The following is a 16090-nucleotide window of genomic DNA, read 5'->3' on the forward strand; positions in this document are numbered from 1 at the left end:
GAAAGCTCATGCTCCAAAACATCTGTTAGTCTATAAAGTGCCACAGGATTCTTTGCTGCTTTTACAGATCCAGACTAACACGGCTACTCCTCTGATACAAAACGATGACTGCAGCCATAGTTCTAATCTTTCTTCCTTTCTCACCCTTTCAAAAATGTAACATTATCTCTGGGATACAAGAGTGCACACACTATCCACCTCAGTGCTCATGAACTTCCAGAAGGGCGCATTTGTCATAGGTTCTACAACATAATAATAATAATAGGTACTCTTCAGACCATTGAGAATAACTAACTTGCAAATCACTGGCAGTTCCAAAGAGCTGAAAACAATTCAGTTGGACTCGAAAATTCCAAAATATTTCAGGTTTGGTTCACCATATCAAAGAGTTGGGAAAAACTTGTATCAGGCCATCTAAAGAAAAAACATTTTGGATAGCGATGGTCCCTTACTTACCTAGCTGTTAAAGCACTGACCCAGGATATGGAAAACCCAGATTCCAATCCCCACTCTAGAACAGGGACTTGAACCCGGGTCTCCGCCACTCCCAGGTAAGTGCCCCAATCACCAGGGTTAGAGAGTATTCTCAGTCTCTTCTGTTGAAGCTATTGCATGCTGTGTAAAGCATTAAAGTATTCACTGGACCAGAGAGAGAGCGAGCGAATGACAATGACTATCGCCCGGTGGTTAAGGCACTCTCCTGGGAGGGTAGGCACCACTCAGGTTCCAGTCCCTGCTCCAATGAATATTTAAGCATGTATGCAAAGTGTAACAGCTTCAGTAGGAGAGGAGGAGGGAGGGTGCTTTAACTGGGCTAAAGGGTGTAAGTGGTTCACTGCCACTTGTAGTTTGGTGAATCTAACGAACAAAAACAAAATGTTTAGGTTTCAGAAGTGTTGAAATAAAGCTGGTTTGACATGTCTGAATTTCTTCGGATCCTTAACTCTCTGCCTCCACCATTTTGACTGAAACTAGCTAAAGCAGACAGTTTGTGAAATGTTTTGGTCCATGCAAATCAGCATTTTTCTGCTAAATATTTTCTGTTCCCCTCACCATCACCACAAAAGCTCCAAAACACTTTTGCCCACCTCTAGTCCTCTTTACATAAAGGACATAATCCCTTTTGACTCTAAAGCTGCCAAGTTATTGCCACCTGAGGAGTCTAAATATTTGGGAATCACATTTCCCGCAGCCGAGCATACATTCTCTACACCAGAATGGCTAGAAGCGTACTTTGTTCACCAACCCAGTATTGGTAGAGATATTGCATTGATAGTATGGCCTCTTCAGCGTTTTCAGAGTCTTTGTTAGAGACCACAAAAACAACAAAAGCTTATGCCCAAATAATCTGTTAAAATGTCACTGGACTCCTTGTTGTTCTTGTGGATACAGACAAACATGGTTACCTCTCCGATATTTGTTAGAGTCAGACAAAAACTAAACACACCTCATTTCAACGTGAGACAGTAATGTGAACAATTATGGTCAGTACTTCCCTTCCCTCCATCCTGCTCCAGATTAATACATCTTAATAAATACTAGTGTTCGTATTCAGACTACATCTGGGCAGAGCACAACAAGAGTACTATGGTGGCCCTATATTGTTCAGCTGTATGAATGCATGCAAAGAAATTTTGCACAATATGCCAATATCTTAAGAGCTTCTAAACAAATCCCTCACAAATACAAACTTACTTCAGAGAGTTTTTCTTTGCAGAGTGGGCAATATGGGTTATGATCAAGGCAACGCTCGAGGCATTTGAGACAAAACGTATGCCCACAGGGAGTGGTAACCGGCTCGTAGAATAACCTGAACAAGATAGTTGGGACAAAATAAAATTGGTTCTTTATAATTTCCATCCAACACACAGACAATACAGATAGTAATGAGTCACTAAGCCTATCATTTTTAAAGCCATTTCCCCCCTGTACGTCAATCTTATGACATTTTTATCTAGTCTCTAGCCTATGATGTAAAAGGGATTTCATTTTTAAAATAAATCCATTATGCTGACATGTTGCAAAAATAATTTCAGCCACTCCACTGAAGTTAACATTTATTACATTTCTGCAAAGATGAAACAAACCTTTAGTTCATGTTAGAATAGCTTCCAGTACAACCCTTCCCTCAAAACCAAATAAATTTGGTTTAAAGTTTAGGAAGACTCAGCTCTATGCAGTCATACCTCATACAGAGGGAACACTCGAAGTCAGATGCATCCACAAGGACTGCTGGTATCCCACGTAATGCAGAGGTGGCAGAGTTTTCAAGTACAGTATCTCCATCTAAGGGAGAAGGACAGCTCTATGTCAGACATTCAGGTAAAGCAGGCACTATGTACATACGTATATTATAGAATCAGAGTAGTGACCCCAGGCTAGTTTTCTACTATGAACCCAGTTTTTGTATCGGTTCTCTATGAACAGAAACTCCCCAGCAAAAAAACTCCTTTCCACCAGAAATATTACACATGACCTCCTGCCAGAGGGGAACTTTTCTGAGAGGGTACTGTTGGAGAGCCAAAGTTTAAGACAATCCAACTCTGAAGTGTTTGTCAATAGATTTTAATTTTTCAAGAGTTTTTCCATGTTTGTTTGATACACCTCCCCTCCCCCAAAAAAACAAAGCTTAATTTAAGAACTCCACATTTGTTTTTTTAACACTCCCTTCTCCCTCTGAAGTCAGGACTATTGCATTTAAGTATTTTTTGGGAAGGGCGGAGGTAAATTTGCTAACACATTTGAATCTGATAACTTTCCTGTTGCAGTAATGTTTCGCTTTCTCAAGGGCAGGCACTGTTTATAAAAGAGTGAAGAGCGTTAACCAACTTCTAGCACAGGCTGCTTTGTTGGCAAGTTCTGTATAGCTGAATTCCTGATTTTCAAGAATTTTAAACTTAAAGCACAACCCAGAGCATTAAGCTCTGTGACTAAACCAAGCCGGCTGAGCATTTAAGGGCTGAAGCCAGAACAGTTGGACTAAGAGACTTTAGTAAATTCACAGGCTCAGCCTAAGTCCCCCAAATCTGCAGACTCCTAAATTCTTGGGTCTTGAGAAACTTACAAATGCCTCAAAACCGCGTGGACAAGTCTTGTCTCCCTGTAGACAAGATTTCTACAAGTTTGGACCTAGAAGCTCTGTAGCAGTATAAGCTCCAGAATGGATACTCTGGCGCTTACAAGGTCTGACCCTGCAATAAAATCTCTGCAGGCAGATTCCTTCATCTGTGCACAGCTCACTGCAGGATCAACATCTTTGTCCAATAATTTTAACAGTGTAGTTCAAAAAGCTTAAGCAGCAGAAAGTCTAGAAATACTAAGCAAAAGTTCCAATACCATTGGCAACTCTGCCTCCTAACCCTCTGGTGAACGAGTCTAACGATGTCACATGAAAAAATTAAGTTCCCCCCCTTGCAAGCAAGTTACAACACTGTGATTTGTTATAGGACAACTTGTAAACAACCCTCTGGCCTGTATCAACTACAGCGGAGAGGTGGAGGGCATTGGGGTCTTGTGGCTGATAGATTAGCCGTTTTCATGGAAAATGGTTATCTTTAAACCTATACCTTGAGCATGGGATCCCTGAACAACAGCAGGACCCTAAATGGGCTATTCAGCAGACAGTAACATGGCATCACATCTTGTGTAAACCGTAAATTGACAGACTGTGAAATGGCTCTAAATCCCTTACTGTGAAGGTAAGGGAAGGTTAGATTTCCCACCCCAGTGATTGGGTGGGTTTGCAGTTCACAGGCCACCCTGTAGGAGTTTTCCTATTACAACAGGGTGGGGATCATTTTTAGTACCTGGAAGAAATGTGTTTTGTGTAGAAAGGTGGAAAACAGACAGCAGCACTCTGTGTAAATTTCAAGGCAGATGTCAGATTTCTAACCTTCAACATTTGGTGAAACAATGAATGGCAATACAGTGGAGACTTAAAAAAAAAATCCATTAACCAATTATTTCACTATACAGCACATTACTGCCTTCTAGCATTCTTTCACACTGCTAACCCCTTTAGAGATCTTTGTTTAAAAAGTCTGAAATATCTATGTAAGCAGATATGAAATAGCAGAATGGATGGGGCTACTGCTCTTTTAAATGGATTCTTTGTTTCTGGGGAAAATAGGTATTAACATGCGACACAAATTAGCTCCCCCTCATTAGGCTTACTGTGCATCTTTTTCATGTAAAGAAAGACACTGAAGTTTAGCTATACCTCAGAGGCCTAATAACTACAGCACTTGTCACCAGCAGTACAATAGATAGTGGATGAAGCATCAGAAAGGCAACATTTGGAGAAGTGTGTATTCCTGAGATGAACCAAGACTGCTCTGGAACAATATATTGATGTTTAGACAAGGGTTTCAACTCTGCTCATCACAACAAACAAGAATGACTAGCCCTCTGTAGCCGTGTAGCCCTCTGACCACACATGCCTACTTGTCACCTACCACACCACACTAGAACCTATATGGGGTATCAAACAATTGCAACTCATAGCCAATGGGAACCACATCCTGAAAGAAATTTTTCCTGATCTCCCTCTTCTAGCCTTGAAACAACTCTCCCAACTCACCACCGGAAGCAAGCTCCCCAGTATGATCTTGAGTGAACACACAAAAAACAACAAAAGAAAAAAACCAAAACCACCATCTCACCTCTGGGTGAACGCTTTTCACAAAGCAATCACTCTATATCTAACCTATCAGCACTCATCTTCAAAGGAAACCTGCACAACACCCTCCAAAGATGAACCTGGGAGCTTAAATTCATAGCTCTGCTAGGCATTAAACATTATGGTCTTAATAAAGAGACAGGCTTTCTAGTTTATTACAACAATTTGTAACCCACTATCTCCCCATTTTTGTACTATTACTGCAGAGGTGTTAATGGGCCACTTCACATTTGCATAGTCTCTTAGAATGTGTCTTAGCTACTTGTACTAAGGTCTGGTCTACACTGAGAGTATGTCTACACTTAAAATGCAACAGCAACACAGCTGCACTACTTCATTGTAGACCAGGGGTTCTCAAACTGGGGGTCAGGACCCTTCAGGGGGTCACAAAATTATATGGGGGGGTCGCAAGCTGTCACCCTCCACCCCAAACCCTGCTTTGCCTCCAGCATTTATAATAGTGTTAAATATATAAACAAGCGTTCTTAATGTATAAGGGGGGGTCGCACTCAGAGCTTGCTGTGTGAAAGGGGTCACCAGTACAAAAGTCTGAGAATCCCTGGTGTAGACACTACCTATACCAGTGGGAAGGCTTCTTCTGTCCGCATAGGTAATCGACCGCCCTGAGAGGCAGTAGCTAGCTAGGTTGATGGAAGAATTTTTCCATCAACCTAGCACAGTCTATGCTGGGGGCTAGGTCAATATTGCTGTCTCTCTCAGGGTGTGGATTTTTCACATCCCTGAGAGACATAGTTCTACTGAAGTAAATTCCTAGTGTAAACCAGGCCTGAGTACCTTTCCCAGACCTGAAGAAGAGTTGTGTGCAGCTCTCTCATTCTCTCTCTGAGTTTTACCTACAAACAGTAACAAAGCAGTGTTATTTTCCTATCTATTTTAAAATACAGTGCCACAACCCAACCCCCCAAAACACAACAGGACAGACCTTTTTTAGGAATCTTATTAGGGACATCCAAGCTTTGTAAATCTGTCAAGTCACTGGATAGCTTTCTTTTTAAACGTGGACCAGGTAAGCTGGAGAGGATTGTTCCCAATGACTTTTTATTGTCTTCAAAATGCAAATCCAGTACATTGTGAGAGAGAGATGAATTAGTGCTTCTAAGTACGTCAGGCTCTTGGGACAGAGCTTTTGTTAATCTGAATACAGTATCCTGAAAAGAGACAAACTGCATGAAAGTCAGACAGATTTTGTTTCCTCGTTTTCTGCACTAATTTTATCCATAGAAATAAGACATTGTCATGGTGGCAACCTGGTAACTGATCTGAGCCAATACTAATAAGACATGCTTGCTCCAATTGCCACAGAAATAGAGGGCTATTTCTCTCATTACAATTATCATTCTTTTCTAATCACCCCTCCTGACATATTATAACTGCATTCTCAAAGCGCACACAGCACAACAAAAATAAAATGTTATTTAAAACATGGGACACCATATGAAAACAGCAAGTTGGCTCTTTTAGAAAGCAGTACCCCAATCTAATTATATTAGGTAGCCTCAGGGTATGTCTACACAGCAAAGAAAAACCCATGGCGAGCCCGTGCCATTCAACTCAGGCTCAGACTGTGGGGCTATTTCCAGGTTTGGGCCCAAGCTCGTAAGTCTACACAACAATGAAACAGCCTGACAGCCCAAGTCGCACAAGCACGAGTCAGCTGGCCAGCCACGGGTTGGAGTTTGTTCGTTTTTTTTAAATTGTGTTGAGAGATCTAGATACAATTCATACTTCCTTCTATCTTTTTATCATAGAGCTCTAAAGCTAGATTCCTGCCCTAAAATTTGAGAGGGGAAAAGATGCACTAGTAATAACTAAGTTTGTATATAAACATATGCAACAATTCAAGTCAGGTAGATCGGATATAACAAGATGCTTCAAATTTACTCTTAGTGTTAATATAGTTTGAATATTTTATTCTTTACCTCAGAGCACCCAGCAGCAGAACCATCTTCAACAGTATTTAAGCTGCTTAAAAATGCAGGTTTCAACCTTGTCCGACTAGAGAAAGGTGCAGTGAGGCTGTCATGCACATTTTCAAAGGCTGGGAAAAACATCTCACACATTATCTAGTAAATGAGAAAAGAATTTTGAGATAGAGTTACAGAAACAAAGATGTGTGTAGTCTAAATAAAGGTTACTTACTTGTAACTAGGGTTGTTCAAGATGTACTCTGCATATTCACTGGTGTAGCCCGCACGGTTAGAAAGAACTCTAGCGAGCAGTAGCTCTTGGAGCGCTCACATGCCTCCCCCAAACCTCCCCTCAGTGAACACTCAATGTTCCAGGGAAAGAGTATAAAAGGGGCATGGCACTTCAGCTGCCTCAGCTCCTTCCCCATGCGCCAAGCCCTCTGTAAGCCTGACTCCAAGACAGTGGGGAAAAAAAACAGGCAGGGAGTGTGAATATGTTGGTTACAGGTAAGTAACCTTCATTTCTTCTTCAAGTGCCCTTGGCATATTCCCACACATGAGACAGTAGTCCTCTGATGAAGGATGGTGGGACCATGGAATCCTAATTGAATAAAGGACTGCAGAATAGCCATAACAAATATGCATCAGATCTAAATTCTACTTATGCATTTGAGTGGTCGACCTGCTCAGGTGATATACAAAGGTATTTTGGTCCCCCCCTCCGTACATGAATTGTTATTGAGTGATCACCTTGTTACAAATCCCAGACACCTTGCCTGTATGCACAACTGTAGGGAACGAGCTCCCCTTTATTTCTTCAGACCATATAAACATTGTCGTATTGTCTGTCATGATCTGGCATTACCCTATGTTTGACTTGAGGCAGAAGTGATTTGAGAGCCAACCTGATTGCTCTCTGTTTTAAGATACTGATATGTAGATTCTTTTCCTTTGGTGACCAGTGAGTTCTTCCCAATAGATTTTTGTTTAAATGGGCACCACCCAACCCAGCATAGACACAGAGATAGGTATTGACAGCAAGACAGACTGAAAGGTATAACCTTTATTACATTTAGAGCATCCACCACAGTGTTAACTTTTAAGGAAGAATTACCAATTCGCAATGAACATCATGTACGCCAAGTTCGTAAATTTATCCTAGCTAGTGCTGCAGGTCTCATCTGAAGAGGAGTGTGTGGGTCACTGACGTGATTGATGCTAAGAGACCCAGTAACAGGGGGAGAAGAAGAGGGAGAGAAGAGCATTGACCATTATGGGGACTGCCAAAGATGTACAGACAGCTTTATTTTAATAAAGCTTTCTTCTGGAAGAAACACTGTTATACTTGAGTCTAATATGACCCCTATGAAAGGGATCTTTTGGCTTGTTGGATTTAGGAATGGCTTTTCCCAATTTATGCATAACCCAAGATCAGCAAAAAGTAAAACATATTTGATCCGTATGTAAAAGGATTTCTTCCCTCAATAGACACTAACTATCCAGCTGTCTAGGTAAGGATATACATAAATCCCATTTTCTCCGATATGCTGCCATTATAGATGGGCATTTCATAAACAGCCTTGGAGCTCTAGATGAGCCAAAGAAGATGATTATATACTGAAAATGGTACTCTTCTACCATGAAATGAAGATATTTCCAGTGATATGGTCTTACTGAAATATGGAAATGTGTCTTAAATACAGAGCTGCAAATGGATCCTGAAGGGAAAGAGAAGGGATTGCAGAGGTTAGAGAATACAGAAACTAAACTTTTTGATGTTTTGACATGCAATCCACGGAGCACCACCACGCCCTCTGATGGTGATGATGTGGACGTGTCTGACGCTCTCCTCTGGAGAAGGCACCCTTCCAGAGTCTGGATCCTATTCTTGTATCTCCACTACTTCTTCCTCTTCTGGTAACAAATCTCTTACCACTGTAGGACAACTTTCTGGACTTAGAAGCACTCTTGGCTCTATACCTTTTGGTTCTGATAACTGAATGTTCTCTTGGTACCAAACTGGCGAAGGTCTATTTTTATATATGGAAACATCTTGATAAGGTTAAGAAGATGATCAGGAAGAGCACAGAACCCCAGGGGGGAACTTGCCAGTCAGTTCAAAGGCCCACACTCAGATCTGGTGGGAAAACCGGTCTCTAGATTGGACTTCCAATTTGTATCTTCTCTGAGCCAAGCCCTCTCTCATTTCAGATGGAACTGGAGACAGCACTCTCCTTGGCTGAATAAGAGAGAGCGTGAGGGGAAGGGGGAGCGCACACACAAAAGAACCCTTTTCCTAGAGACCTAGGAAGGGGTCTTAAACAGTGGGGGCAGACGAGAGATCCTGTCTTCAATTCTTCCTTGTGCAAGTACCTAATTGAACCTGTTACAACAAAGCATCTGATAACTCAGTTAAGCAGGTAATGGAACCAGAGCAGGATTTCACAGATGAATCTGTGCCACAACTACTATTTGTTGTGGTGCCATGCCAAAACAGGTTATTGCATCATCCTATTCTACCCCCTCATCAGTTCCTGAGCTCTTGTATCCAGGATTGGTTCCTGGAAGACCCTCTGGCAAATGGTCTCTCTCTTGAGGATCAGCTCTTTGCAAAGAGGCCGACACCAATGAGAACCCAGAGCTCATGCTCACCATGACAGCAGTGAGCTTTTGTCATGGATTGGTTCTAGAAACAGAGGCCAACATCACAATAGTTTTAACTCATTGGCTCCTTTAGTACTGAGTACCAAGGTGGAGGTTTTGTCCTTTCCCCCAGACTTGCTCAGAGCCGACACTGGCCTATAAGATTGTTCAAATCTTGTACTCTCTTGGTTCTGGGCGGTTAGGCTTCCTTATCCTTAAATCTCTGTAAGTCTGTTCAGTCTCTCCTTTTCAGCTCATGTTGTAAAATTCAAGCAAATCAAGCATTCTGAAAATGAATGTGCCTCACCCAAGCATGCCAGGCATGTGGCATGTGCATTGAATGTTAGAAACACTGCCAGTCATGACATTTTAAAACTGGCCTTTTTTTTTGTTTGGCAATCAAAGAATCCTGAAACCAAAAGACTTACAACATATGCTAAAATCAACTAATTCTAACTATAAAATTAACAACTAGCTAGCAAGGTGCAAATCCAGGAGCACTTCCTGATCCATTCAACAGGCCACGGTTGGAAAGAACTGAGATGGCTGGATCCCTTTTATACCTGTACCCCAAGAACATTCGATGTTCACGGAGGTCTGAAGGACAGCGGGAGAGGTGAATGAGTGCTCCAATGGCTACCGCTAGTTAGAGTTCTGACATTCAGGAGACACCAGTCGCGGCATTCCCATGAGTGGGAAATGCAGAGGACACGTGAAGAGCTGGTGTGTTGGGTGGGAGGGGGTCACACACACTGCAGTTTCTTTAAGATGAACTCACTGAACAAACCAGGGCTGTCTGCATCCATTCATTCCCCCTGCTCTGCTGCCCACACAATGCCCTCTTTTAGGGACTCCCTGAAACACCCCCACCTCTCCTTCATGGCAGAGGCTGTGTGTCTCTGTCCCTCACAGGTTCCTCCATATGACTATCCCCATTCCCCCATGCCAAGGTCTGGGACTCCCTCCTCCCCCCCCAAAGTTCCTGCTACTCCCTACAATATTCTGCATAAGATTCTCTTATAAAAGAGTCCAGGCTACAGACCCTCCCTCCCCACAGCAAGTTACACTGCCAATTCTGATTTCTCTGCCTGCACATGGATTAGTCTGATTTTCCTATGAATCATGCTTTTCCGGTGTTCTGATTTGCACCAACAAAATTAAGGTCTGCGCCCACTGATAACCTAAACCCGTCCCCTGAAATTCTGGAAGTAATTATTCTATTAGATGGACACCATTAAGTTGAGGTTAGACCTTGCTTCACTCAGCCTATGAGCGTCTGCAGCTTGCTTCCACAGGACAATGGAAAGGCACACAGTTCAGTAAAACTCACCTACAAGCAAGACAAGGAGGTGATCAAGGAGATAGAAGTCTCTCCCATGGCACAGTACTGTGCAATTAGATGCACTAGGGTTTTATTTGATATTGTGTCAAAATGTGGTGGTGTTTTTTATTAACATGGAATGTATCTGAATCCAAAGTTTGTCCTTAGCTGTAGGGCACAACAGACCCACATACAAAAAAGGGTGGCATGATGTAGTTACTGTACCTTTTGGGCTTCTTTCTTCATTAAGCTCCATTCAGGATTTAAGGCAACACAATAAAGAAACTCCTTCAGTGCTTCCTCAGTTCTTCCCAATCCAGAAAGAGCTTGTGCTTTCACATAATGACCCTGCATGCAAACAAAAGGTGTGTGAAACTGACATTTCCAAAGTGACACTGTAACACGAGACCAATGAACACTGCTTTTATTTTCTCAAGACACATGGCATTCTTTCAAATGGAGCAGAAGTTAGAAATAGGAGGGAGAGTGGGTTGCAATGCTCTGATCTAAAAATACAAGATGGAGGCTTCCATTCCTGTTGTGGCCTTTCATGGGTTGCGGAGACTGGGAATGGAACAGCTTTTCCTGAAATTCTTGCACAGCTCCACAGACCCTCTGGATAACGTCAAGTGATCTCATTTGAGCAAACCAATAGGTAATCCTTTTACTTCTGGGCTGAGAGAGTTTGGCACCAGTCATGGGGTTCAACTTCAGATAAGGGTAGTTGGGAGACCTGGACATAGATCTGAGGCAAGAGTGGGTGGCTTCTGATGCTGCACTTGTTCTGCCTATCACTTGCAAAGAGGCAGTTTTTCCCCTGTTATACTTAATGGACTGCTTCACAATGTACCATATAACCTGTATTTCTTTCCACAGTGTCTAACCTCTTTCTTCCTCCTCTCTCAAAAAAAGGGCAGCCATGGGTCACGTCTAAGATTTAGATGCACACACTGTTGAACCAAATTTGAGTTTAAAATTTTGAAATAAACTTAGCATTTTCCTCAGAAAAGTGATGCAGTGTAGAGGGCTGGTTGAGCCATTGGGGGAAAACACAAACCTGGAGGGAATTTCAGGAGGTGGAGCTTTCCCCTACTGCCAGTGACTGACAGGTCTGGTTCTGTTCCCAACATGCCAGAGTACCCATTTTAACAGATTAGACCTTATCATGAAGGACCAATGAACGTACACGCCACAGCAATTCCATGCACTAGCACAGATTTAAGGTTCCACCACAGACCTAGTTGTTTTATGTAGAAGTTAAGCTTTCATTCAAGTTGCCAGCTGTTTGCCAAAATAGCCTTCCAAAAGCGACCTAGAAAAGTTCTGTCCTCACCACAAAGAGACCCTGATACATATTTCTGTCTTTGAAGCATGAGAGTACCATACCTTGGGCCAGAGGGGTTTGTTTTGGCAGAGTGCATCTGCATCATGGAGAGCTTGTTGATAGTTTTTCATGGTTATCCACAGTTCTGCTCGTTGTGCTATTAACGAACATTTGCAGGGAGCTGGAAAAAAAAAAAGAGAAGGTTACGAACTCCATAAAGTGAAGGATAATCATGTGTGAAACATAATATCCTAGCCTGAACTTGAGTTATCTCCTCCACCCCCAAATGCTACTGCAATAAAGTATTTTATCTGTATGCTTACCTACTAGAAACAAAAAGGCTGAGGTCCTGGCCCAAAGGAACAGAGACCTTCTCTTCCCTCCTTCCCCCCCCAGGATGAGTCCTGGACCTGGAGGCCACCCAAATGGCTCTGCTCCTGGCCAACAGCCATTCTGCAGTGGTCTGGCTGCCTCCAGGGCCAGGGACTTGTCGTCGTCCTCCTTGCAGTCAGGGCCTAGCATCACAACCCCCCAACTCCCCCCAGCCAGGACTGCAAGTCTTCCCTGCATCTTGTGCCTACCGAGATCCGGTGTCACCAATCCTGTGGCAGCACAGGGAGCCCTCTGTAACCCCACTGTCACGAACCCACTCGCTCCTGTGACAGCAGAGCTGGAGAGGGCACCCTGCGCTGCCCCAGGGCTGGTGCCATCCAAACCCCACAGGTCTGCTGACTGTTGCTCATTGATGTCGGGGGTGGGAGGGGGAGAGAAATCAGTTTCAAGGTCTCAGCTGAAATCCATGTTTACCAACATTTATTGACAGATTGAATCCTGAGAAGCCTAATTATGAATACATAGCAAATAACGTCCTCTGACTCTTCACAATTCTGTTGTATGCTCTGACTACCCATTCCTTGGGGAAAGAGACCCAACGTCAGTAGTGCTAAGCACATTTCTGGGGCAATACAGATGCTCCCCGACTTACACAAGCATTCTGTTCCGGAATGCCTTGCACGAGTCAAATTTTGTGCAAGTCAGGGACGTATATCTGACAACTATGAAAAAACCAAAAACTCGCTTACAGGACTTTTTCCTTAACATGGGGAGTGTCTGTATGTGGAAAAACTTAAATCGAAATAAACACTGCACACATTCACTGAAAAGTATAAAATGCACAGAGTAAAGGCACCCCAAACCTTATGATTCTGTTTACCACCATGCTATGTCCCTGCCATCCTCTAACCTCCAAGTAAAGTAGATATGGGTCTATCATAAAAGTCTTTTAGCTAGCTGACATCTTAAGCCTTGTATACTTTGGTGGCAATTCATTCATGAATCCAATGAACTGTCTAGATTGTAAGCCACTTAACATCATGGCTTCCCCTCCCCTGCCCCCCAGTTCCCTAAAGACTTGGAGTTTAACATGCTTAGTCCCACAGCTCTGAGGGATGTCTACACTACTCGCCGGATTGGCAGGCAGCAATCGAACCCCAAGCGCTCTCCCGTTGACTCTTGTACTCCACCGCTGCAAGAAGCGCAGGCAGAGTCGACAGGGGAGCGGCAGCAGTAGACTCACCACAGTGAAGACACTGCGGTGAGTAGGTCTAAATACGCCGACTTCAGCTAACTTAGATCGATTCTCCCACTCCCTGACATTGTAAACCAGGCCTGAGCTAGCACATACTGTATCTTCCTACATAATGTTTCAACTTTTCACCCTCACACTAAAGCTCTGCACAGCACTTTCCTTACTCCATTGTGTGCCACGGGCTCTGCCTTTTTCTCCCTGTTACTTTTCCTTTCATGCCTTTTTAAATATTTTCCCTTTATACTTAGAATGATCTCCATTGTCTCCTCAATATGGACTTTTTCTCTCCTTGGATTTTCGCTGCAGAGTTCCCTTATTTTCTCTCCAGTTACCCAATCTCAAATTTTAAAAACACTCCATTTCATATCCATTCCCAATATAACTTGTATTTGTTTTAGCCCTTATCCCACTTCCTTATCCTTTTTGTATCTTATCTTTATTTTACGCATGTTTCCTGGCTCCCCATTTAAAGTTCCATAGCCATCACAGCTCAGTTATAAGCTTGTCTTCAGAATCACAAGAGCGTTTTTCCCTTTTAATGAAAGGAAAGCAGCAATTCTGGAACACAGCAGTGCAGGGAAGGTTGAATTCAGCAGCCAATTCCCAAATAACCAAGTACACAAGGACATGAAAATATATGAAAGGAGAGAGCGCGGCTCTTTCCTCCAGCAGTAGTACAAAAGTCAAGAGTTAGATCAAGGAAGACTATAACAAGCTACTTCAGGATCACTACCTCTGTTTACTCTGAAATGTAAGGCATGGCCAATCATGAATAATGGTCTATAAATGTTAGGTCGACCAGAAAGAAGGACTTTCCAGAACTGCTAGAGCAAAGTTTACCAAGAACAGAGATTGAAGAAAAACAATTTTCTTCAGAAAGATTAGTCAAGTAGCAAGACCCAAGACTAAGCAATTGGAGTTGTGTGCGCACAACTCCAAATGAGTTCACCAGTGCATAAAGTTGAGACTGAACTACTTACATTTGTAATCTGTTATCATTCTCGCACAGCACACTGCATTGAGAGTTTAAATTTACTAACTATACAATTCAAGAATAATAGACAGATTAAAGTACTTCATGCTGGATCACAGCCAGAACTAACTGTCACCAGGAAAATATATTATGGCATAAGCTGCTACTGAACTCATTCTACAACACTAAATTAAAGCTGATAAATTAACAGTTTTGGATAGAGGAAGGAGGAGAAAAAGGAAGTCACCTTGGAGTTAGAGTTTAAACTCAAATTTAGAGAATCCAGGTGGATTATTAGAGATCTATAAAGTACCTTAACTCCAAGTGACTGCAATCTCCTGGTACACTCATTTATAAGGGAAAATTAGAGACAAAGTTACACATTCGGCTCAACAAATGTGGAATTGATGGGTTCCAAGATGCTGAACAACAAATAATTAAATCTAAGTTAAAAATAACCAGCCTACATACCCATAATTTAACACAGGCAAACACAAGGGTCTCTCTTTTCAAAGCTTCCATCTATCCAGTCTCTCTTCCAACAGCTGGCCAAATGGCCATAGTTAAACATTTGACATTTCTCTGGGTTTTTTTTAAACCTGACTTCTACACCCTTTATGAGGGGTCTGATGATGTCCTGTTCACACTTGAACAATAGTATCAAGTTGTTCAGGTTGAAGTACTCTATGAGAGCGCCCACCTGAATTTATTAATGCAATAGCTTCAGCTCTGCTCACATCCCCTTTGAGTTCAATTTGAAGGCATTCATCAGAATGAGTTTTACTCACACAGAGTGAGTAAAAAGCAAGTTTTGAGTACACATGTGCCAGCATTCACACCAAAAGCTGTTACACTGTACGTGAGTTAGAACATTGACACAGTCTTCAGAATTCCTCAGAGTGCCCTGGCATACGGACAATTAAACACGCCAGACAAGTGGCTGCAAATACTAAAGATAGGATCCTGGATACACATTGGGTACAATCAGGATGATTACAGTCAGGATGATTGCAGTCATTCTGACAATAATTCTTGTAGTAAATAATTTTTTCCAGGTATTAGATGTCAGCCAAGACACGTGTTGATTGGAAAGGACAAATGTTTCAAGTTTCTAAAATTCTCTTAATCCTGCTCAGCTACCATTTCTCCTTGAAATATTAGAAGCGGTTTCTTCAAGTCATTCTCTCAATGCTAACTAAGTTACACATCCAATCAAAACAATATCATTAACCCACACGTTCAAAATTTCGGCTTAGGAAATGGTCTATTTCAAAGTCTCCATAATTGCCTATTTTTCTCCTGAGGACTCCAAGCTGTCAAAGATGACCTGGAACTGTATACGAATATCTGGGGTCCTGATCCTACTTATCTCAGGTCTGCTTGATGCTTTATGTAGACTTGAGGGCACAAACGAACAGATTTGGCCCAAAGGACACTACTAATCAAAAGATTGTGATCTCTAGTGCACTAGAAGTGAAATACACACTCGAAGAACTGATTTTACATATACTTGGTTCAGCATACTTAGCAGTTGGTTGGCAAAAGACAATATACAAAACATTTTACTCATGAGCCAGTGGCATGGTTTTTATTTTAAAAATCTCTCCACTAAAGATAAAATGCATGCTGCACCAC

At 42.3% G+C, this 16090-nt stretch overlaps 1 protein-coding gene across 2 annotated transcripts in view; it reads right to left on the minus strand.

The window, feature by feature from the left end:
* Positions 1-16090, minus strand: part of LONRF2 (LON peptidase N-terminal domain and ring finger 2) — a 45935-nt gene that overhangs the window by 10070 nt on the left and 19775 nt on the right. For both annotated transcript variants that reach the window (XM_050921853.1, XM_050921862.1), the window contains 6 exons: positions 11957-12075; positions 10796-10918; positions 6619-6762; positions 5622-5847; positions 2187-2286; positions 1696-1810 (listed from right to left, as the gene is read on the minus strand). In XM_050921853.1, the coding sequence (XP_050777810.1) occupies positions 1696-1810; positions 2187-2286; positions 5622-5847; positions 6619-6762; positions 10796-10918; positions 11957-12075 (827 nt within the window). The remainder of the gene's footprint in view (positions 1-1695; positions 1811-2186; positions 2287-5621; positions 5848-6618; positions 6763-10795; positions 10919-11956; positions 12076-16090) is intronic.

This window comes from Gopherus flavomarginatus, chromosome 1 (genome assembly GCF_025201925.1).
Source record: "Gopherus flavomarginatus isolate rGopFla2 chromosome 1, rGopFla2.mat.asm, whole genome shotgun sequence".
NCBI classification, from domain to species: domain Eukaryota; kingdom Metazoa; phylum Chordata; order Testudines; family Testudinidae; genus Gopherus; species Gopherus flavomarginatus.